The sequence below is a fragment of the Scyliorhinus torazame genome, chromosome 5 (genome assembly GCF_047496885.1).
Source record: "Scyliorhinus torazame isolate Kashiwa2021f chromosome 5, sScyTor2.1, whole genome shotgun sequence".
In the NCBI taxonomy this organism is placed as follows: domain Eukaryota; kingdom Metazoa; phylum Chordata; class Chondrichthyes; order Carcharhiniformes; family Scyliorhinidae; genus Scyliorhinus; species Scyliorhinus torazame.
In genome coordinates, this window is record NC_092711.1 from 159,533,943 (window position 1) to 159,557,408 (window position 23,466).

General features: G+C 46.7%; 1 protein-coding gene and 1 long non-coding RNA gene across 2 annotated transcripts in view; one reads left to right on the top strand and one right to left on the bottom strand.

Moving 5' to 3' along the window:
* Window positions 1-330: 330 nt before the first annotated feature.
* The window catches only part of LOC140422230 (uncharacterized), a 28,773-nt gene continuing 5,637 nt past the window's right edge, over window positions 331-23,466 (bottom strand). The window contains exon 2 of the long non-coding RNA XR_011947330.1: window positions 331-3,035. This is a non-coding gene — a long non-coding RNA (uncharacterized lncRNA). The remainder of the gene's footprint in view (window positions 3,036-23,466) is intronic.
* Window positions 10,381-18,462, top strand: LOC140422195 (uncharacterized). The gene is made up of 2 exons (XM_072507222.1): window positions 10,381-10,495; window positions 11,553-18,462. The coding sequence occupies exon 2, from the start codon at window positions 11,874-11,876 to the stop codon at window positions 12,630-12,632; it is 759 nt and encodes a 252-aa protein (XP_072363323.1). The 5' UTR covers window positions 10,381-10,495; window positions 11,553-11,873; the 3' UTR covers window positions 12,633-18,462.

Consider the following 23,466-nt stretch of genomic DNA (forward strand, 5'->3'; position numbering starts at 1 on the left):
GAGATGCTGATGGGGGAGATGAAGATGGCTGGGTGGAGGCTCATGTGGAGCATTAATATTGACAGAGACCAATCAAGATGACTGGCCTGACCCTGTGCTGTAGACTCAATGTAACAGAGGCAAATGTATTTATTTTAGATCCAACTGTAGTGGGGGGAAACCACTATTTACTATCCAGGGTAAAATAAATGTCCTTCATCAGCTTTTTAGGGTAATCTCAGTGGAAATATGCTCTCCCGGGCTGTTACAATCCTGGTCGGGACTGTTAATATTTAAAGAGAAATCCAAACACTCAGTAATTAACTAAAAGAACCGAACCACAGGACTACATTCCTCTTAGCAAAACAAACTTTAATGGAAATTAAACAAAATGAATAAAGTTCATGCTACTAACCTAACACTATGATTGGTAATTATTTAAGTTCTAATCCCATTCTACATTCAGTTCCACCCAAGGGTTCCCTTACACACCAGTCGACGAGGACCCAGGTTCGATCCCGGCCCTGGGTCGCTGTCTGTGTGGAAATTGCACATTCTCCCCGTGTCTGCGTGGGTCTCACCCCCACAAGCCAAAGTTGTGCAGTGTAAGTGGGTTAGCGATGCTAAATTGCCCCTTCACTGAAAAAAAAAATTGTGTACTCTGAATTTATTTATTTTCAAAATCTGTATGAATATTGGCCTCGGGGGCATTATACAGCAGACAAATCCAGGAGGCAAATGTAGGACCGATTGCAAATCTCCCCCAAATCTCAAATAGTTCCATTCCAGCCTATCAAATGTTTTTCAGCATCCAAAGACACAATGACCTCAGGCTCCAGAGCAGTGGAGGGGGAGAGGACAATGTTTAAGAGGCGTTGAGCATTGGCCGACAACGGCCATCCCTTCACAAAGCCTGTCCAATCTTCAGGCACTATAACTGGGAGACACGGCTCCAGCTGGAACGACGCCCTCAGCCAACAGCTTAACATCGGTGTTCAGAAGTGAAATGGGTCGGTACGACCCACCTTCTACTGGGTCCTTGTCCCCCTTGAGGAGCAAAGAAATTGAGGCTCGAGTGAGGGTCAAGGGTAGTGACCCCCTGCACAGCGAGTGGTTAAACATGTCCATTAACAAAGGTATGAGCTGCTCCGAGAACATTTCTAAAATTCAGCTGGGAAGCTGTCCGGACCTGGGGCTTTGCCAGATTGCAGCTGCCCAATACACATCAATATTCCTGCCCGGCACAGTGGGGGGAATCCAATTCCCATCTCCTGCCTCCCTCTCCAGTCGAGAAATGTAAACCATCCAAAAAAAACATCATACCTGATGTGTTTGGAGGCTCCGACACATACACCTCACGGTGGTATGAACCGAAAGCTGCATTAACTTGGAGAGGAGCTGATCCAGGTTACCTTCCTTATTCCGAAGGTGATCAGCCTTCTCCCCATGGTTGTGCAAGGTGTCCCTGGAACAGCGTAACTGACCCACAGCCTTATCCATAGATATCAGTTCAAATTGGAGCTGTAATTTCTTCCTGTACGTCAGTCGCTCCGGTGTTGGGACAAGTGAATATTGGTGGTCAACTTCCAAAATGGAGTCCACCAGTCTTTGTCGCTCCAATCTCTGTTTTCATGGTGTGAGCTTTATGTCAGATCATTTCCCCCATGATTACATCTTTAGGGCCTCCCAGAGTGTGGAAGGAGATATTGACTCTGATTTGTTGAGCTTTGGCCGCAGACAACCACTCACAACATTTGTCATCAGACCTCAGCGTGGTGTCGAGTCTCCAAGGTGGGCGTTGGGAAGGGCCAAAATCAACAAAATGAGGGGCGTGGTCAGAGATGACAATTGCCGAATATTCGGCTGCCGCCACTGAAGGGAGGAGGGACTTAGCAACAATAAAACATCAATTTGGGAATAACAAGACTCCACTAAAATTACATTTAAGCTCCTATTCACAAACTTACCCACTGTCAGAATGAACATGGTTCAGTCCTGGATGTGATTAACAGCAGCAATAACAGCAGAATCCAACCCGTCATCACTTGTGAACTCGCTGGTGTCTCCGCAGGTGTGTTGACTGAGTGAATCCCTTCCCACACACGGTACAGGTGAACGGCCTCTCCCCAGTGTGAACTCGCTGATGTTTCTGCAGGCTGGATGAATGTCTGAATCCCTTCCCACACTGAGGGCAGATGAATGGCCTCTCCCCACTTTGAATTTGTTGGTGACTCCGCAGGCTGGATGAATGTCTGAATCCTTTCCCACACTGAGAGCAGGTGAATGGCTTCTCTCCAGTGTGAATTCGCTGGTGTATCCGCAGTGTGGATAACTGAATAAATCCCATCCCACACTGAGAGCAAATGAATAGCTTCTCCCCAGTGTGAACTCGCTGATGTTTCCACAGGGTGGATGAATGTCCGAATTTGTTCCCACACTGAAGGCAGGTGAATGGCTTCTCCCCAGTGTGAACCCGCTGGTGTGTCTGTAGGTGGGATAACTGAGGGAATCCCCTCCCACATGGAGAGCAGATGAACGGCTTCTCCCCAGTATGAACTCGCAGGTGTGTCTGTAGGTGGGAAAACTGAGTGAATCCCTTCTCACACTGAGAGCAGGTGAACGGCCTCTCCCCAGTGTGACTGCGTCGATGAGATTCCAGCTCTGATGGGAAACTGTATCCCTTCCCACAATCCCCACATTTCCACGGTTTGTCCATGTTTTGGGTCTCCTCGTGTCTCTCCAGGTCCAACAGTCAGTTGAAACCTCGTCCACACACACAACACGTGTACGGTCTCTCCCCGCTGTAAATGGTGTGATGTGTTTTCAGGCTGTGTAACTGGTTAAAGCTCTTTCCACAGTCAGTGCTCTGGAACACTCTCACTCGGGTGTGTGTGTCTCGGTGTTTTTCCAGTCGCACTGATGTTTAAAATCTTTTGAAGTCAACAGGTCGGGCAAACATTTCTCCTTCCAGATTTAATGGTTGATGAACCGAGTGACTGTCAGATCTAGACGTGATGTTTGAGATTTCTGTCTGTAAATCCTATCCTTTTAACATCCTGTAAAAGGAGTTTACAAAAGACATCATTGTCAGTACAGGATAGAAATTCAGAACAGATTATTTTAATTTCTTTGGAACATTCTTTCCTCTCTCGTTCCCCAAAAGCTGTAAATCTCCATCCCACACACTCTCCCTCCATTCTCACTCTGCTGTATCTAATATTCACCCTCCCAATTCTGCTGAAGATGCTGATTCAGGCTGATTGACAAATCCATGCTCACTGCTTCCTGTCCTGGACACAGAGATCATAAGAAATAGGAGCTGCAGTTGGCCATTCGGCCCATCGAGCCTGCTCAACCATTCACTGAGATCATTGGCCGATCTACCTCAGCACCATTTTCCCAATCTTTGAGTTGTAGGGGTGAGACCGACGCAGATACGGGGAGAATGTGCAAACTCCACACGAGCAGCGACTTGGGGCAGTATTGAACCTGGGGCCTTGGTGCCATGAGGCAGCAGTGTTAACCACTGCGCCACCATGCCGCCTCTCGGGCACATTTCTGTCTCTCTATTGCTCGTGTCAATGACAACCAGGCGACGGAGTTGAGGGTTGAATTTAGCTGAGAATAACGGGGCCTGCACCCCAGTTGGGACACTGCTTTGCATTAATAGAGAGAGCCATGATGTGGAGATGCCGGCGTTGGACTGGGGTGAGCACAGTACGAAGTCTTACAACACCAGGTTAATGTCCAACAGGTTTGTTTCGATGTCACTAGCTTTCGGAGCGCTGCTCCTTCCTCAGGTGAAGGAGCAGCGCTCCGAAAGCTAGTGACATCGAAACAAACCTGTTGGACTTTAACCTGGTGTTGTAAGACTTCGTACTTAATAGAGAGACAGGAAGGAGCTGGAGGACTGACAGGGAAATGGGCCCCAACCAATTGTTATATCGGTCACTCAGAGCCAAAGAGAAACCTGTACCTTTAAATACAATGGAACTGAGTTTTAAAAAGTTATCAATATCGGTACCGGGTAGAAATTCAGAACGGACAATTCTAATTTCTATGGGACATTCTTTCCTCTCTCATTTTCCAAATGCTGTAAGTCTTCATCTCACGCACTCTCCCGCCATTCTCACTCTGCTGTATCTAATATTCACCCTCCCAATTCTGCTGAAGATGCTGATTCAGGCTGATTGACAAATCCATGCTCACTGCTTCCTGTCCTGGACACAGAGATCATAAGAAATAGGAGCTGCAGTTGGCCATTCGGCCCATCGAGCCTGCTCAACCATTCACTGAGATCATTGGCCGATCTACCTCAGCACCATTTTCCCAAACTATTCCCCAGTTCCCTCGGTCTCTTCAATATCGAGAAACCTATCAGTGTCTGTCTTGAAAATACTTGATGACTGAGGCTCCACGGTCCTCTGGGGTAGAGAATTCTCTGGGGGGGGGGTGATTGGGTTGTTTTTTTGTTTGGGTGATGGGGGTGGGGGGCAAGAGTGTTTCTGAATTGACGGCGGTTGGTGAGGCGCAGTTGGGAAGGGAGAGATGGTGGCAGATTTCAGAAGGCAGGCCTGGTGACCCGGGTTGGGGGCTGGCTTAAAATGGGATCTGGCTGATCAGCAAGGGAGCCCCCCCGCTCAGACGAGCGGATCAGACGAGGCTGAGGAAGGGGTGGGTGGGGCAGGGGTTCCACTCGGGGTTCGACATGAAGACGAGGCGGTGGTGGTGTTGGTTAATATGACAGTGGCTTTTGAGGTGGGGAGCATCTTGGCCGATTCGAGGGGTAGGTGTGTGACCGTTAGTGGGAAGTTGGGGGGGTTGCCGGTATTCCTGATTAATGTCCAGAATTGGGACGAGGTCGACTTTATGAGTCGGGTGTTAGGGAAGATCCCAGACCTGGACAATGCACCGGATGATTATGGAGGGTAATGTTGATACGATCCTGGATCCGAGTTTGGATCGGTCGAGTTTTAAGTCGGAGGGGGGAGGAGGGTCATGAAGCACCTCAGGGGGCGGACCCACAGAGGTTTGGGAGGCCGAGGGAGAAGGAGTTTTCGTATTTCTCCCGTATGCACCGGGTGTATTCCCGGATCGACAGTTTTGTTATGGACAAGGTGCTGTGGGCCGGGGTGGCCGACTCGGACTACTCGGTGATTGTGGTTTCCGGCCACGCGCCGCACTGGGTGGATTTGTGGGTGGTGAAGCGGGAGGCCCAATGGCCGCAGTAGAGGTTAGATGTGGGGCTGTTGGCGAATGAGGGAGTGTGTGAGCGAGTGACGGCTTCCACACGGGGCTATGTGGAGTTCAACGACACGGGGAGGTCACAGCCACCACGCTGTGGGAGGCACTTAAGGCAGTAATTAGGGGGGAATTTATTTCAATCGATGTGCATAGAGAGAGGGTGGAGCGTGAGGAGAGGGCGAGGCTGGTAGGGGATATTCTGAGGGTGGATCAGAGGGACTCGGTGGCACCGGAGGAGAGGTTGTTAAAGGAGAGACAGAGGCTCCAGATGGAGTTTTGGTTGGTGTCCACGGGGCAGTTGCGGAGGGCCAGAGGGGCAATGTATGAGTGGGGAAAAGGCGAGCAGGATGCTGGGCCATCAGCTGAAGAAGCAGGCAGCGGCGAGGGAGATTGGTATGGTGAGGAACGAGAGGGGCATCTGGAGGGGGTGAATGGGGCATTTGAGGCCTTCTATAGGAGGCTGTATGTGATTAAGCCCCAACCAGGAAGGAGAGGTCGAGACGGTTCCTGGATGGATTGGAGTTCCCCAAGGTGGAGGGGGTGAGGGTTTGGGGCTGAAGGAGGTCTGTGAGTATGTGTATGGGCCCCGTGGGTGAAGCAGGTGTTCCTGGAGATGGGATGGGAGGGGGCGGGGTGTTGCTGAATTTGACAAATTATTATTGGGTGGCGAACATTGCGATGGTGAGGAAATGGGTGATGGAAGAGAGATCGGTGGGTGGGCGGGTGGAGGCAGCGTTGTGTAGGGGCACGGGTTTGAGGGCACTGTTGTTGGCACCTTTTCTGTTCTCCCCGGTCAGGAACTCCGTGAGCCCGGTGGTGGTTTCAGCATTTTGGGTGTGGGGTCAGTGCTGGCAGCATTTCGGGCTGGAGGACATGTCGGTGTGGGCACCGATACCTGACAACCACAGCTTTGTGCCGGCGGGGCTGGATACGAGGTTCCGAGGGTGGCGGCAGGTCGGAGAGAGAACTTTAGAGACTTGTTCACAGGAGGGAAATTTGCGAGACTGGAGGAGTTGGAGGAATTGTGAGAGTTGCCAAAAGGGAACGGCTTTAGGTTCCTGCAGGTGAGAGATTTCTTGAGGAGAGAGGTGCCGTTCTTCCCGGGGCTGCCGCCTCCGGTGTTGCAGGACAAGTTCAGAGGATGATATAGGGGAGGGGACGGTGTTGGATATCTACAGGGAATTGATGGAGAGGGTGGGTGCCCCTGGGGAGGAGATTAAGAGCAAATGGGAGGAGGGATTGGGAGGGGAGGTGCAGCCGGGACATGGGCCGAGGCCGTGCGGAGGGTGAATGCGTCCTCGCCGTGTGCGAGGTTGAGCCTCATCCAGTTTAAGGTAGTGCATAGGGCCCACATGATGGTGGTGAGGATGAGCCGGTTCTTCGCAGGGGTGGAAGGTGGTGTGGCCGTGTGCGGAGGGCCCGTGAATCACGGCCACATGTTCTGGGCGTGTCTGAGATTGAGGGGTTCTGGCAGGGGTTCTCGGATGTTATGGGTGTGGGGGTGGCCCTGGGTCCGGAGGTGGTGATATTCGGTGTGTCGGAGGATGCGGGACTCCAGGTCGGGAGAGAGACCGATGTTTTGGCCTCTGCCTCCTTGATAGCCCGGAGACGGATTTTGTTGTGCTGGCGGGACTCGGAGCGGCCGGAAGCGGGAATGTGGGTGAGCGACCTGGCAGAATGCCTGCGGCTGGAGAAGGTCACGTTCACTTTGTGGGGGTCAGTAGAGGGGCTCACCCGGAGGTGGAAACCTTTCATTGAACATTTGGTGCTCACCAATGGTTTACAGTCGTTGAATTTTGAGCTTCAGAGAGGGACTAGACAGGGCTGCCCTCTGTCTCCTTGTTGTTTGCGTTGTCCACTGAGCCCTTGCCGGAGGATATTTCATCGGAGTCTCTGATATCAGGACTGGAGGGTGGGGTGAGGCAGCACAAGATCACTCTGCGTGCAGATGACGGGCTGCTGTTTGTGTCGACCTCCAGTGTTTCAGTCCTGGCCATTATTGGAGTAGTGGATAGATTTTTTAAAAAAGTATTTTTATTCAGATTTTAGCATTTTAACGATTACAGCACAGAACATTACAAAATAAAACCAACACAAAACCCCCAGACCCACCCCACCCCCAACACCCGAACCAACCTCCCAACCTCACTCCCTCCCCTCCCCACCTCACTCCCTCCCCTCCCTACCCCCTCCTCCCCCCTAGCAGTTGATGATAACCAGAACCAAAGTGAATTTATTAAATGGTAAGTTGGGGGTGGCTGAAATCAATTAAATTCCAGATAACACAAATCTTCAATTTAAAAACGTTCATTTCTATAGCACCTTTCACAACCACAGGATGTCCCAAAGTGCTGTGCACCCAATGAAGTGTAGTCACTGTTGTAATGTAGGAAATGCAGCAGCTAATTTACACACAGCAAGATCCCACACACAGCGATGTGATAATGAGCAGATGATTTGTTTCTTGGGATGTTGATTGAGGGATAAATATTGACCAGGAGACTGGGGATAACTCCCCTGCTCTTCTTCAAAATAGTGACTGTGGGAACTTCTACATTCACCTGAGAGGGGCAGACAGGGCCTCAGTTTAACATCTTATTTGAAAGAAGGATGTTCTGACAGTGCAGCACTCCCTCATTGCTGGGATGAATATTGCTCTCAGGCCTCTACACTGAGATTTGAACCCACAACCTTCTGACTCCGAGGTGAGAGAGCTGCCCATTGAGCCACGACTGACACTATAGACAATACAAAGTTAGAAAGTGAAAGTTACCCTTTAAATCCCCTACCCTTTGCCTCCAGTGCTTAAATCTAGTAATAAACCCCAGGTATAAATAACCTGTCTGTGCGGAGTCTGCACATCCTCCCCGTGTGTGCGTGGGTTTCCTCCCAGTCCAAAGATGTGCAGGTTAGGTGGATTGGCCATGATAAATTGCCCTCAGTGTCCAAAATTGCCCTTAGTGTTGGATGGAGTTACTGGGTTATGGGGATAGGGTGGAGGTGTTGACCTTGGATAGGGTGCGCTTTCCAAGAGCTGGTGCAGACTCAATGGGCCGAATGGCCTCCTTCTGCACTGTAAATTCTAGGATAATCTATGAACATGGATTTGACTGACAAATGTAGAAGTGTCGGTTTGGAGCCACAAGTTTTGACTTCCCATGTGAGCCTTGGGAACCTTTCTTTCCTTTAAATAAATTTAGAATACACAATTGTTTTTTCAATTAAGGGTCAATTTAGCATGTCCAATCCACGTAGCCGGCACATCTTTGAGTTGTGGGGGTGAGACCGACGCAGATACGGGGAGAATGTGCAAACTCCACACGAGCAGCGACTTGGGGCAGTATTGAACCTGGGGCCTTGGTGCCATGAGGCAGCAGTGTTAACCACTGCGCCACCATGCCGCCTCTCGGGCACATTTCTGTCTCTCTATTGCTCGTGTCAATGACAACCAGGCGACGGAGTTGAGGGTTGAATTTAGCTGAGAATAACGGGGCCTGCACCCCAGTTGGGACACTGCTTTGCATTAATAGAGAGAGCCATGATGTGGAGATGCCGGCGTTGGACTGGGGTGAGCACAGTACGAAGTCTTACAACACCAGGTTAATGTCCAACAGGTTTGTTTCGATGTCACTAGCTTTCGGAGCGCTGCTCCTTCCTCAGGTGAAGGAGCAGCGCTCCGAAAGCTAGTGACATCGAAACAAACCTGTTGGACTTTAACCTGGTGTTGTAAGACTTCGTACTTAATAGAGAGACAGGAAGGAGCTGGAGGACTGACAGGGAAATGGGCCCCAACCAATTGTTATATCGGTCACTCAGAGCCAAAGAGAAACCTGTACCTTTAAATACAATGGAACTGAGTTTTAAAAAGTTATCAATATCGGTACCGGGTAGAAATTCAGAACGGACAATTCTAATTTCTATGGGACATTCTTTCCTCTCTCATTTTCCAAATGCTGTAAGTCTTCATCTCACGCACTCTCCCGCCATTCTCACTCTGCTGTATCTAATATTCACCCTCCCAATTCTCCTGAAGGTGCTGATTCAGGCTGATTGACAGATCCATGCTCACTGCTCCCTGTCTTGGACACAGAGATCTGAAAATCTTCATGTTGGCTTGCCAGACAGATATATGCCTACATAACTGGACTGAAAATGTGTGTAACATATAGACTAGATTTACTTCCTTTTCTTCAGTTGTTGTAAGTCACCAATGTTCCCCCAGAATGAGAAAATAAATGGAAAGGGGGAAATATGAATTGAATTGGCAAGTCATGTTGCAGCTGTATAGAACCTTAGTTAGGCCACACTTGGAGTATAGTGTTCAATTCTGGTTGCCACACTACCAGAAGGATGTGGAGGCTTTAGAGAGGGTGCAGAAGAGATTTACCAGAATGTTGCCTGGTATGGAGGGCATAAGCTACGAGGAGCGATTGAATAAACTCGGTTTGTTCTCACTGGAACGAAGGAGGTTGAGGGGCGACCTGATAGAGGTATACAAAATTATGAGGGGCATAGACAGAGTGGATAGTCAGAGGCTTTTCCCCAGGGTAGAGGGGTCAATTACTAGGGGGCATAGGTTTAAGGTGAGAGGGGCAAGGTTTAGAGTAGATGTACGAGGCAAGTTTTTTACACAGAGGGTAGTGGGTACCTGGAACTCGCTACCGGAGGAGGTAGTGGAAGCAGGGACGATAGGGACATTTAAGGGGCATCTTGACAAATATATGAATAGGATGGGAATAGAAGGATACGGACCCAGGAAGTGTAGAAGATTGTAGTTTAGTCGGGCAGTATGGTCGGCACGGGCTTGGAGGGCCGAAGGGCCTGTTCCTGTGCTGTACATTTCTTTGTTCTTTGTATGGATTTCCTCCCAGATGTTGCCCAGAGGGGGAAGCTTTCCTCCAACTTCTGTGTTGTGACGTAACGTTAAAATGGAACCCTGCCTGAACGAGCCAATAGGAATCACTCTGCTCCGCAGTGACGTCCCGGGGTTCCAGTGCGCAGGCCCGGCGCGCGGATACGGGAGCCCCGCCCCCACCCATTCTTCCCCCTCCCCCTGCAACTCCACGAAATGGTTTCCAGGCAACCGGCTGCTCCGGCCAGGGCGAGCATCCCCCGTGCCCTCCCTTTCTCCCCGGGACTGCGCATGTTCAAGTGTGAGGGGAAGCTGCGCATGTGCGGGGTAGAGGCCGCTCACTGACCTTCCTGCGCGGGCTTTGTGGGAATGTCCATTGAGCTTCACACAGAGTGAAACCGCCTCCTGTCTCTAACATCTGTGAGTAAAACACTTTCTTTTCTACCCCTTTCCATTTATTTTCTCATTCTCACCTTCAATGCGTCACTTGCAGCAACTGAAGGGAAAGGAAGTGAATCAGGGAGGATGCAGACTCTGGAAAGCTTGGCCCAGGTCTCTCTCTCTCTTAAACACATTGACATCCTTTGCTCCCTCAGCTTGACACATTTATTTGTCTGGTTAAAAGGATGGTCTCTTCCTTAATGATCACAATTAAAGGGCTGGTTTCCCCAGGAGATGGCTGACATTTAAGGGACAGTAAATTAATATCGGACAGAGATATGTCTCGTGTTGTTTCATGGTACAGATTAGGTATCTTATTTATGGTTCTGTAATAAAGTATGTTTATTATTATTTCTGGTCTTGCTATGTTGTGCTGTAGCTACATTATATATTCCAGTCATCTCTTCCCTCAGAGGGTTGATAGTCTCTGGATTTCTCTTCCAAAGGGACCACTGGAGTCTGGGGGTCATTGAATATTTTCAATGATTTGTTTGACAGATTTCTGATTGACGAGGGAGTCAAAAGTTGTGGGGAACAGGTAGGAAAATGGAGAGAGTGCTGAAGTGAGGAGGGATTTCCTCATTCGAGGATGTGGTGAAGCTTTGGAATTCTCTCTCTGGAGAGCTATTGATCCTCAGTCGTCAATTATTTTCAAGAAATTGATAGGCTTCTAGATGTTGAATATATAAAGGAATATGGGGGATAGTGGGGGAAGATGGTGCTGAGGTAGTTAGGCCAATGATCTCATAAATGTTTGAGCTAGCTTGATGGGCCAAATGGCTGGCTGCAGCTGCTACTTTTTATGGTCCCAGTGTCCTGGAGCGGAAGTGGCAACTCTGGATATGTGAATCAGCACCTTAAGGAGAATTGGGAGGGTGAATATTAGATACAGCAGAGTGAGAATGGAGAGAGAGTGTGTGGGACGGAGATGGTATTTGGGAACAGATGAGGGAAGAATGTTCCAGTGAAAGTAGAATTGTCTGTTCAGAGTTTCTGTCCTGTACTGACAGATGTCTTTTGTAATTTGTTTTTACAGGACATTGGAAGGGGAGGAAATACAAACAAAAATCTCAAACCAAATCTCTACATCTGACAGAGTCTCTCAATTCCTTGGGACCTGAATATTATCAGCCTTTGAATGTGGAAGGAGAAATCTTTGCCTGATCGGTCGGCTTCAAAATATTTCAAACATCAGTGTGACTGGAAAAGCACCGAGACACATACACCTGAGTGAGAGTGTTCCAGAGCACTGACTGTGGAAAGAGCTTTAGCCAGTTACACAGTCTGAATAAATATCACACCATTCACAGTGGGGAGAGACCCTACCCTTTTTCTCTGTGTGAACGAGACACAAACCATGGGGAAACCATGGAAATGTGGAGACTGTGGGAAGGGATACAAAGCCCCATCGGAGTTGGAAGCTCATCGACGCAGTCACACTGGGGAGAGGCCATTCACCTGCTCTCAGTGTGGGAAGGGATTCACTCAGTTCTCCCACCTGCAGACACATAAGCGAGTTCACACTGGGCAGAGGCTGTTCACCTGTTCTCAGTGTGGGAAGCGATTCACTCAGTTATCGCACCTGCAGTCACACCAGCGAGTACACACACAGGAGAGGCCATTTACCTGCTCTCAGTGTGCGAAGGCATTCTCTCACTTATCCAACTTACGGGTACATCAACGAATTCACACTGGGGAGAAGCCTTTCATCTGCTCCCAGTGTGGGAAGGGGTTCAGTGATTCATCCACCCTGCGAACACATCATCGAGCTCACACAGGGGAAAAGCCATTCATCTGCCCTCAGTGTGGGAAAGGATTCACTCATGTATCCAACCTGCGGGTACACCAGCGAGTTCACACCGGGGAGAGGCCATTTACCTGCTCTCAGTGTGGGAAGGGGTTCATTGATTCATCCACCCTGCGGACACATCAGCGAGTTCACACCGGGGAGAGGCCATTCATCTGCTCTCAGTGTGGGAAGGGATTCAGTGATTCATCGTCCCTGCAGACACACCTACGAGTTCACACCGGGGAGAGGCCATTTACCTGCTCTCACTGTGACAAGGCATTCAGTGATCCATCCCACCTACGGAGGCACCAACAAGTCCACAAGTGATTACAGGAATTGTATTCTGCTGTTGTTAATCCTGCTCTCAATTGCATCAAGGATGGCATTTCGTTAATTCTGCCATATTGTCAATAGCGATGGTTGGAGGGTTTCTTTCTGCTTGACTGTCTGGACTAATAACTTTATTTCCAGTGGGCTGATGCTCTTTGAGCCTTGTTGTGAATACCTGGCTAAATTTCACAAAGAACAGATTGAAAGGATATTTGGAAGTCAGAAGGTACTTAATTTGCATTTCTGTTTGGAACCTCCCAAAGCATGCCACATTGTCATGAAGATGGGCTATGGTGGTATATGGTTCTTTTGTTTAATTTAACTGGGTGTTTCTCGCAGAAGAAAACTATCAGGGTATGCGGGACATGTTGTTTGAGGTGGACTGGGAAACCACATTAAATGGTATGATGGGACACAGGCAACAGCTAATATTCATGGAAGTATTATATACCTACCAGTGGGTCAGTTAACTCAGTTGGCTGGATGGCTGGTTCATGATGCGAAGGGGCCAACAGCACAACTTCATCTCCAGTGCCGGCTGAGGTTATCCGTGAAGGGTCTAGCTTCTCAACATTGCCCATCACCTGAGGTGCATTGACCCTCAGGTTAAATCACCACCAGTCAGCTCTCTCTGTCAAAGCGGAGAACAACCTATGGCCCTCTGGGATTTTGGAGACTTTCATATCACATCTATACAATAAATATAGATTTCTTTAAGGAACAAAAATCCAACAGAAGTGATGGAACCATGGCTAACAAGAAAAGTTAACGGTTCCATTAGATCGAAGGAAAAGGCAGTGCATTCCAGACCGTCAGTGGGCTGATGCTCTTTGAGCCTTGTTGTGAATACTTGTTTTCAAATTTCACAAGTATCACCGAGTGAAAGGATGTTTGAAAGTAAGAATATATTTACTTCACATTTCATTTTGGAACCCCCTAAATTATGCTCGTTGCCATAGAGATGGACAATGGTGATTACATGGTCCTTTGTTTAATTTATTCGGGTGTTTTTCACAGAAGAAAACTGCCAAGCTAAGGGGCAAGTTGTCTGTGGGAAACTGGAAAATTACAATAAAAGGCACGATGGTGGACAGGAAATTGCCAGCATTTAAGGAATTATTACCTGTTGACATTAAATATAGCTTGTTTTAAGGAACAAAAATTCCAAAAGGAACAGTTATGCGACCCTGACTAACAAGAAAAGTTAAAGATTCCATTAGATCAAAGGAAGAGACTCATAAAGTGGACAAAATAGTAGCGGGCCTGAGGATTGGGAACTTGTTTTAGAATTCAGCAAAGGAGGACCAAGAAACTGATAAAGAGAAAATAGAATATGAGAGCAAACTGGGGAGAAACATGAAAACCGACTAGAAAAGCAACTTTAGGAATGTGAAAAGGAAAAGATTAGCAAAGACCAATGTGGGTCCATTCCAGGCAGAGACAGGAGAGTTTATAATGGGGAATAAGGAAATGGCAGAGAAACTAAACAATGTGTGTCTGTCTTCACAGAGCAAGATATTGAAATTGTCCCCAAAACACCAGAGAACCAAGGGACTAGTGAGCACGAGGAACTGAAAAAGTAGCACTGGAGAAATTCTCATAGAATTTATAGTGCAGAAGGAGGCCATTCGGCCCATTGAGTCTGCACCGGCCCTTGGAAAGAGCACCGTACATAAGCCCACACCTCCACCCTAACCCCGTAACCCAGTGGTTGAAAGTTAATAAACCCCCAAAAGCTGATGATCCACACCCCAGAGTGTTGAAAGAGGTGGCTGTAGAGATAGTGGATACATTGGTGATCATCTTTCAAAATTCTATAGATTCTGGAATGGTTCCTGCAGATTGGAAGGTGGTAAATGTAACCCCACTATTTAAGGAGAGAGAGAGAAAACGAAGAACCACAACCTGACATCAGCAGGATGGAAAATGCTACAATCTATTATAAAGGATGTGATAACATACGAATTAGGAACAGGAGTAGGCCACTCGGCCCCTCGAGCCTGCTCCACCATTGAATAAGTTCAGAGGTGATCTGATTGTAACCTCAGCTTCACATTCCCGCCGACCCCTCTGATAACCTTTCACCCCCTTGCTTATCAAGAATCTATCCAGCTGTGCCTTCAAAATATTCAGATTTTGTTTCCACTGCCCTTTGAGGAAGAGAGTTCCATAGACTCCCAAGCCTCTGCCTCAAATGGGCAACTTGTTACTTTTAAAGTGACTCCAATTTCTAGATCCTCCCACAAGAGGGAACATCCTTTCCACATCCACCCTGTCGAGGCACCTCAGGATCTTATACGGTTCAATCAAGTCACCTAAACTCCATCGGACACAAGCCCAGCCTGTCCAATCATTCCTCATAAGACCAGCCTCCAATTCCAGGTATGAGTCCAGTAAACCTTCTCTGAACTGCTTCCAACACATTTACATCATTCCTTAAATGAGAGCGATACTATACACAGTGCTCCAGGTGTGGTCTCACCGATGACCTGTATAACTGAAGCATAACCTCCCTACTTTTGTATTCAATTCTCCTCACAAACAATAATTCTATTAGCTTTCCTAATTACTTGCTGTACCTGTATACTCGCCTTTTGTGATTCATGCTCTTGGACACCCAGATCCCTCTGAGTCTCAGAGCTCTGCAATCTCTGACCATTTAGATAATAAGTTTTTATTCTTCTGGCCAAAATGGACAATTAAACATTTTCCCACGTTATTCTCCATTTGGCAGGTGTTATTCCACTCATTTAACATCTTCCTTTTTAACCTTATGTCCTCTTCACAATTTACTTTCCTGCTTACCTTTGTATCATTGGAACATAGCAGGGGTTGGCCATTCAGCCCATCAAGCCTGCTCTATCATTCAATACATCCATGGCTCATCATCCACTTCAATTCCTTTTTCTCCACACTATCTCCATATCCCTTTGTGTTATTGGTATTTAGAAAGCTGTCAGTCTCTACTTTAAACACACTCAATGACTGCGCTTCCATAGCCCTCTTGAGTAAAGAAATGTCTCCTCCGAGACCGGTCCTTGATTCCAGACTGTCAATTCCTTTAAGTATTTTATAAGTTTCAATAAGATCACCTCTCATTCTTCAAGATTCTGGAGACTGCACACCCAGTTTCCCCACTCTCTCTTCATAGGACAGTCCTGCCATCCCCGGAACAAGTCTGGTGAACCTTCATTACCCTCCCTCTGTGACAATACTATCTTTCCTAAGGTAAGGGGAGCAAAACTGCACACAGTACTCTAGGTGCGGTCTAACCAAGGTTCTACACTATTGAAGCAAGTCTTCACTACTCCTGGACTCAAATCCTCTTGTGATAAAGGCCAACATCCCATTAACCTTCCTAATAACTTCCTGCACCTGCATGATAGCCTTCAGTGACTTATTACCAGGATGCCCTGGTCCATTTATACCCAGGTCTCTTTACCCTCATTACCACTCACGTTAACTGCATACGAGGCTCAGGTCACACAGAGTGAGACCATTCGGCCGATCGTGCTAATGCCAGATCTGTGAAAGAGCCAACCAATTAATCCCATTGTCCAGAAATGTTCTTTTCGTTTCAAGGATCTGTCCAATTCCCTTTTGAAGAAAGAGTTGAATCTGTTTCTTGCACCCTTTTCAGGTAATGCACTCCTGATCACAACAACTTGCCTGTATTTTAAAAACAAATTATTCAGGATATAGTATGTTTAGATTTTCATTGAGAATTTCAGAGAGAATCAAAATATTACTCAAAATTAAACCTCAATCTTCATCAATCATTTTAATGAGGGGACCAACTGTAATATATCCCAAGTTTGAGGAAAATCTAAAAAAAAAAAAAAATCCTTTTCTATAACATCATAGAACCTCCAAAAGATTTAGATTTTAGATTTAAATATATTGTTACGTGTACTGAGATACAGTAAAAAGTATTGTTCTGCGTAAAGTGCAAGCAGATCGTTCCATACATGGAAAACAGAGGACATGCAATAAATACACAATGTAAATACACAGACATCGGGTGAAGCTTAATGAATGTAGTGCTAAGTGTAATCATTGTTGTAATGTACAAAACTGTAGGTAGGACTGGGAAATCCATTTAATTTTATAATTCCATATTCATGGCTATAAGTAACAAGGTCAAGGAAGTCATTTTAAACTCGTAACATCTAGCTTCTAGCACAGATTATGGAACATTTCTTTGTTAATCACATATTGATTTCATGTTAGAAGCCAGTCACAAAACAGTTGATTATGCAACAATGAACTCTGATTAAGTTATAATTCGCAAAACAATGTAATAGATAATATTGTAATGGCCAAATTATTGTTTTATAAATTAAGAATGTACTGGCAAGAGAGACCTTCAAACTCTGATTAACCTCAACATTTGAAACTGTATGAATAAGGGATTGTACAGAATCAGATAAAGGGATAGTATCATAGAATTTACAGTGCAGAAGGAGGCCATTCAGCCCATCAAGTCTGGATCGGCTCTTGGAAAGAGCACCCTACCCAAGGTTAACACCTCCACCCTATCCCCATAACCCAGTAACCCCACCCAACACTAAGGGTATGAAACAGTTCTATTGTATTCCTGTCTAAGATAATGAGAGTAGGCAGTATAAGTAATTGGGGATCCAATTCAATTAATCTTGTGACCAAATTGACAATTATCATGTTACAACAGACCCAACTCTGACATGAGTTAATGGACACTTTGGGGATAAAGGTAGAGGTTCCGAAGGTCTTCCTTGTTGGCCAAGTACTGAAGATTCCCGAGACCGAGTTCCAAGGAAATTACTGTCAAAGGAGCCAGACTCGCGAGGCTGAATTCCACAAGAATTACTGTCAAAGAAGGAGCCAGAGAGGGTTATGCTTCTACAGATTGATCACCCACATGATGTTGTAAAAGTCAATGTCTGAAAGTTGTTCAGTAAATCATTTCATTTAATAAACTTTTAAATCCAGAGAATTCTGATCTTGCCTTAATTGGTTTGTCTGAACCAAAGTGAATTTATTAAATGGAAATTTGTGGGTGTCTGAAATCAATTAAGTTCCAGATAAAAGTTCAGATAATAGAAATCTTCAATTTAAAAACTTGCATTTCTATAGCGCCTTTCACACCTGAGGTTGTCCTGTAGCCAGCTCAGATGGCCATGTGCAAAGGACCATGGGAATTATGGCCAACCCAGGACTCAGACAGACTCCGAGCTTGTGTGTGTATTTGCAACCCAGATAGCTAGACGCGATCAAAACCCCCGCTCGTTTGCATTCTAATGCCCATTTCCCCAGAACAAAAGAACTGTACTCAGGTAACCGATACAGATACAGACTAAGTAACGCCACTCCCTTTGGTCAGGGAGCCCAAACAGCCAAGGTCAATGACCGCTGAGGACACGCCCAGCCATCAAGGCACGCGCCCCTTTATGGGCCAAAATCGAAGGCAGTGATCGAAGCCTGTCGCATTATTGGGTCCAAGTTAAGGACCGCCCCAGAGCGCGAAATCCCAGAGGGATAAGAAGAGACACAGCCATGCTCGGTCTCTCTTGGATCCGGCCTATGCCAACCCAAATGCAGTATAACGACCAGACAGACAAGTTCAAGACCAACGATCGCTACCAGATGGATGGGCCCAGCAGAAAGAGCCACTTCTTCCACCTAGCCACACAAGATCCAGACAAAGGCCTTGTCCATCTGCATAGAGTCGGTTGCCCTGAAGCTAAGTAGAGGTTATTGTAGTTGTTAGGTGTAGTTTAACTTGTCGTGTTTTGTGTTGCATGTCGAAGTAATCCTTGTGCGTAAATAAACCATCTTTGAACTTGAACTGACTAACTGGTTATGTGGTCCTTTGATCGATATCCGGTAAAGCCTTGTGGTGGTATCATTTGATATCTGGCGACTTTAAAGAGCATCATTATTAAAAAGAGCAACAGGCCCAACATACTTTACAGTCGATGAAGTACTTTTGAAGTGCAGTCACTGTTATAATGTATGAAACGCAGCAGCCAATTTACACACAGCAAGATCCCACACACAGCAATATGATGATGAGCAGATGATCTGTTTTTGGTGATGTTGATTGAGGGATAAATATTGACCAGGACACCGGGGATAACTCCCCTGCTCTTCAAAATAGTGGCTGTGGGAACTTTTACACCCACCTGAGAGGGGCAGACAGGGCCTCAGTTTAACATCTTATTTGAAAGAAGGCTGTTCTGACAGTGCAGCACTCACTCCGTGGTCGGACCAGGAATGTTGGAACTGGTTTTTGTCCACAGGTCCGACTGGGTCTTAACTTTCTGACTCAGAGGTGAGAGAGCTGCCTACTGAGCTATGGCGGACACTAGATAGAAAGGAAAAGTTATACTTTAAAACCCTCCACCCTTTGCCTCCGATGCCTAAGTCTAATAATTAAAAACTCCAGTATAAAAATATTTCACTGACAAATGTTGAAGTATTGATTTCGAGCCACAAGTTTTGACTTTCCACTTGCTCCTCTGCACCTTTCTGTCTCTATTGCTCATATCAATGACAGCCGGGAGATGGAGCTGTGGGCTGAATTTAGCTGAGAAAAACGGGGTCTGCATCCCAGTTGGGAAACTGCCATGTGTGTCGCACTAATTGAGAGTCAGGTAGGCGCTGGAGGACTGACTGGGAAATGGGCCTCCAACCAATTGTTACATCGGTCACTATTCCGATCCCAGACCAGACCCCAACAGTGGCTGAGATACTGGACCAAAACCCCAATATTTCAGTTTATTTGTCAGACTGTGCGGAAAGAATGATTCGCTCCAGGAGTGATCACATGAAGAAATAGGGCTTGGTTATTTTTAAAATAAAATTTTATTATGGCGACAATATTAAACATTTTAACATCACACCCAAAAACAACAGCTTACAATCACCCATTTAACCACAACTACTGAATCTCTCATTAAACAACAGGAAAAGAAAGATACAGCTCTCAATCTGTCTCACTGTGGGAGAATTGTGGACCCAGAATTCAACTCCTCCAAATCTTTCCCCAAAAACTGCTCTCTAAAGATTTTTAAAATGTCTTTCTGCCTTCCTTGGTTCCACCCAGCTATGACCTCATCATCCCAAGCTGGAAAACAAATGATCCCTGACGGCTGCAAAGTACATTCATTCCACAAGTACTATCCCAGTCAAACCACAGTCCATTAGCCCAGACTGCAAAACACATTCCTTTGTCAATTTCACCTTCTGGCGACTAAAAACACCCAGGCCCTGCAAAACAGGAGCCTTCTTTAAAATAAAAACAGGACCACTGCAGTGAATCGCAACTAGCCTCAAAAATAGTCAGCCCACCGGAGGCAGAGGTGTTAGACCGGCCAGTCCAGCAGAAAGAAACCCTCCAATCATCACCATTCACCAGATGTCAGAATGAACAAAATGCAGCCCTGGATGTCAGTGAGAGCAGAAACAATACAACGGAGCCAACATCTGTAATTTATTGTGAACTTGTTGGAGTCACAACAGGTGCGATGAATCACAAAACCCCATCCCACATTGAGAGCAGATGAAAGGTCTCTCCCCATAATTAACTCGCTCGTGTCTCCGTAGTTGGGACGGATCATTGAATGTCTCTCCTGCTCAGAGCAGGTGAATGGCTTCTTCCAGGTGTGAACTCGCTAGTGTTCCTGCAGGGTGTACGGATATCTGAATCCTTTCTCTCACTAAGAGCAGGTTAACACCTTCTCCCGTGTGAACTCGCTGGTGTCTCTGCAGGTGGGATAACTGAGCGAATCCGTTCTTACACTGAGAGCAGATGAATGGCTTCTCCCCAGTGTGAACTCGCTGGTGTCTCTGCAGGCTCGATGAAGTAGTGAATCCCTTTTCACACTGAGAGCAGGTGAACGGCCTCTCCCCGGTGTGAACTCGCTGGTGTGACTGCACGGCAGATAACTGAGCGAATCCCTTCTCACACTGAGTGCAGATGAACGGCCTCGCCCCAGTGTGCACTCGCTGGTGTGTCAGCAGGTCAGATGATTGACTGAATCCCTTCTTACACTCAGGGCAGGTGAACGGCTTCTCCCCAGTGTGTACTAGCTGGTGAATCCGCAGACTCCTTAAAGTAGTGAATCCCTTCTCACACTCAGAGCAGATGAACGGCCTCTCCCCAGTGTGAACCCGCTGGTGTTTCCGCAGGTCGGATGATTGAATGAATCCCTTCCCACACACAGAGCAGGTGTATGGCCTCTCCACGTTGTGAACTCGCTGGTGTCTCTGCAGCCTTGATGAAGTAGTGAATCCCTTCCCACACACAGAGCAGGTGAATGGCCTCTCCCCAGTGTGAACTTGCTGGTGTGTCTGCAGGTGGGATGATTGAGTGAATCCCTTCTCACACTGAGAGCATATGAATGGCCTCTCCCCAGTGTGAACTCGCTGGTGTGTCCGCAGGTCAGATGATTGACTGAATCCCTTCTCACAATGAGAGCAGGTGAACGGCTTCTCCCCAGTATGTACTAGCTGGTGAATCTGCAGACTCCTTAAAGTAGTGAATCCCTTCTCACACTCAGAGCAGATGAACGGCCTCTCCCCAGTGTGAACCCGCTGGTGTTTCCGCAGGTCGGATGATTGAGTGAATCCCTTCTCACACTCAGAGCAGATGAACGGCCTCTCCCCAGTGTGAACTCGCTGGTGTTTCTGCAGGGCGGATAACTGAATGAATCCCTTCCCACACACAGAGCAGGTGAACGGCCTCTCCCCAGTGTGACTGCGCCGATGAGCTTCCAGTGCAGATGGAACCCTGAATCCCTTCCCACAGTCCCCACATTTCCACCGTTTCTCCAGGGTGGGGTGTCCTCGTGTCTCTCCAGATTTGACAATCAGTTGAAGCCTCGTCCACACACACAACACGTGTACGGTCTTTTCAGACTGTGAATGGTGTGATTTTTTTTTGGTCTGTGTAACTGGTTCAAACTCTTTCCACGGTCAGTGCTCTGGAACACTCTCACTCGGGTGTGTGTGTCTCGGGGCTTTTCCAGTCACACTGATCTTTTGAAGCGGACAGAAAAGACAAACATTTCTCCTTCTAGATTCTAAGTCCGGTGATATTCAGTTTCAAGGAATTGAGAGACTCCGTCAGATTGAGACGTGATGTTTGAGATTTCAGTCTGTAATTCCTCCTCTTCTAATATCCTGTAAAAACAATTTACAAAAGTTACTTTTCTTCTCCTCATTTTGGAGAAGGTATCCTGAGGGTAACGACAGTCTGGCCGTGGGGTTAATCCTCCGGGTCCTCAGTCTTATTGAGGAATGTCCCCTTGGGTCTATTGTGCTCGTGATTCTTTGTATTTTTGTTATTATGGGAGGGTTTATGTGTTGCTAACTTTATCCTACTCTGGTACAGACGGGGCTTTTATCTGTGAAAGGAGCAGTTTGGGGAGACTTTGGTGCCTCTGGTGTAAAGTGAGTTGGAGGAGGGGGTAATGGCGCACGCCCGATTGTGGTGTGAAAATCTGTTCCTGTTCTCTCTGTCGCCTAACTAATGGCGGCAGTCAATCTGCAAATTTTCTCAGGGAATGTACGGGGCATCCATCACCCTATCAGAAGGAAAAAGATCCTCTCCTTTCTTAAGGAGAAAGTCGACATAGCTTCATTACAGGAAATCCATCTGGATGATGAGGAACACTATAAATTGAGGCAGGATTGGGTGGGCCACGTTTTTTGCCTCCATTTCGTCTAGTAGCAAGGGTGTGGAAATGCTTATTAATAAAAATATCACTTTTAAGGTTGAAACCTGCACCAAGGACAAAGCAGGTGGATATATGATCATTAGAGGTTCGGTGCATGGAGATGTTGTTTCAATAGTGAATGTTTCTGGATCCCCGGATTACTCCCCGGAGTTAATTATAAAGGATTTTGCAGAGTTAGCTTCAATTAACTCTTTTGTGGTTGGTGACTTCAACTGCCACTTAAATCCTCTGGTAGATAAACTCCCGGTACCACCAACACCCCCACGCTGCAGGCTTGGGCGTTGGCCTCGGCTTGTAATTTGATGACTGTAGGAATTTTAGAGTTTTTGTATTCTGGGTATTTAGCGCAGTCAGGGTTAAAAACCTGAGTTAGTGTGTGTCACTGCGGCAGTCAAGTTTCTAAAAGAAATCCTAGTTTGAAAGAAAACTAAGTTTTGGTGCCAGAGGTGCAATTAAAGCATCGTAAAAAACATGGGCTAGTGGAAAGTTGTTTGGATGAAGGGGATTCCCTGTGGAGTTAATTAGATTTAATCTTGGTAAGATGATGTCAGTACTGGGAGGAGCCACGGTTTCAGGCTTTTTGCAGGAAAGCAGTGTTTTAGTTGAGAATGAGTTGAAGATATGAGCAGAGGTCAAGCATCCCAGTTCAGTTGAAAAGATATGTCTGGAGCCAAATTAGCAGTTTCTTTCCAAGCAGAGTGGAATTAGAAGGTGAGCTGTAACAAGCTTAAACAGCTTCCGATGAAATACAGCCAGACTTTCTGCATGGTACTAACAAGATTCAGATCTTTTCTTTAAAGCAGTGACACAAGATCTCTCTTTCTCAAAGAACATCTCTGAGGGCTAACTTTGTTTCCTGGTGGATTGAGAGCTGACATGGTGTTTTTGTTTTTGTTGTTTGAGTGGGAATAAAGGTAGCAGTTAAGGGTTACTGTATTCATTGTATTGATTAGCATTGTTTAAGGGCTAATTGTCAGCTGTTTTCTGGTGTGATGTTAAATTTATTTTAATATTGTGTCAGTAATAAAGTTTGTTTTCATATAGCATGGCCCTATTGTTCGTGACATCACTCCTGGAGTGAGGTATCCTTTCCTCACAATCTTACAAAA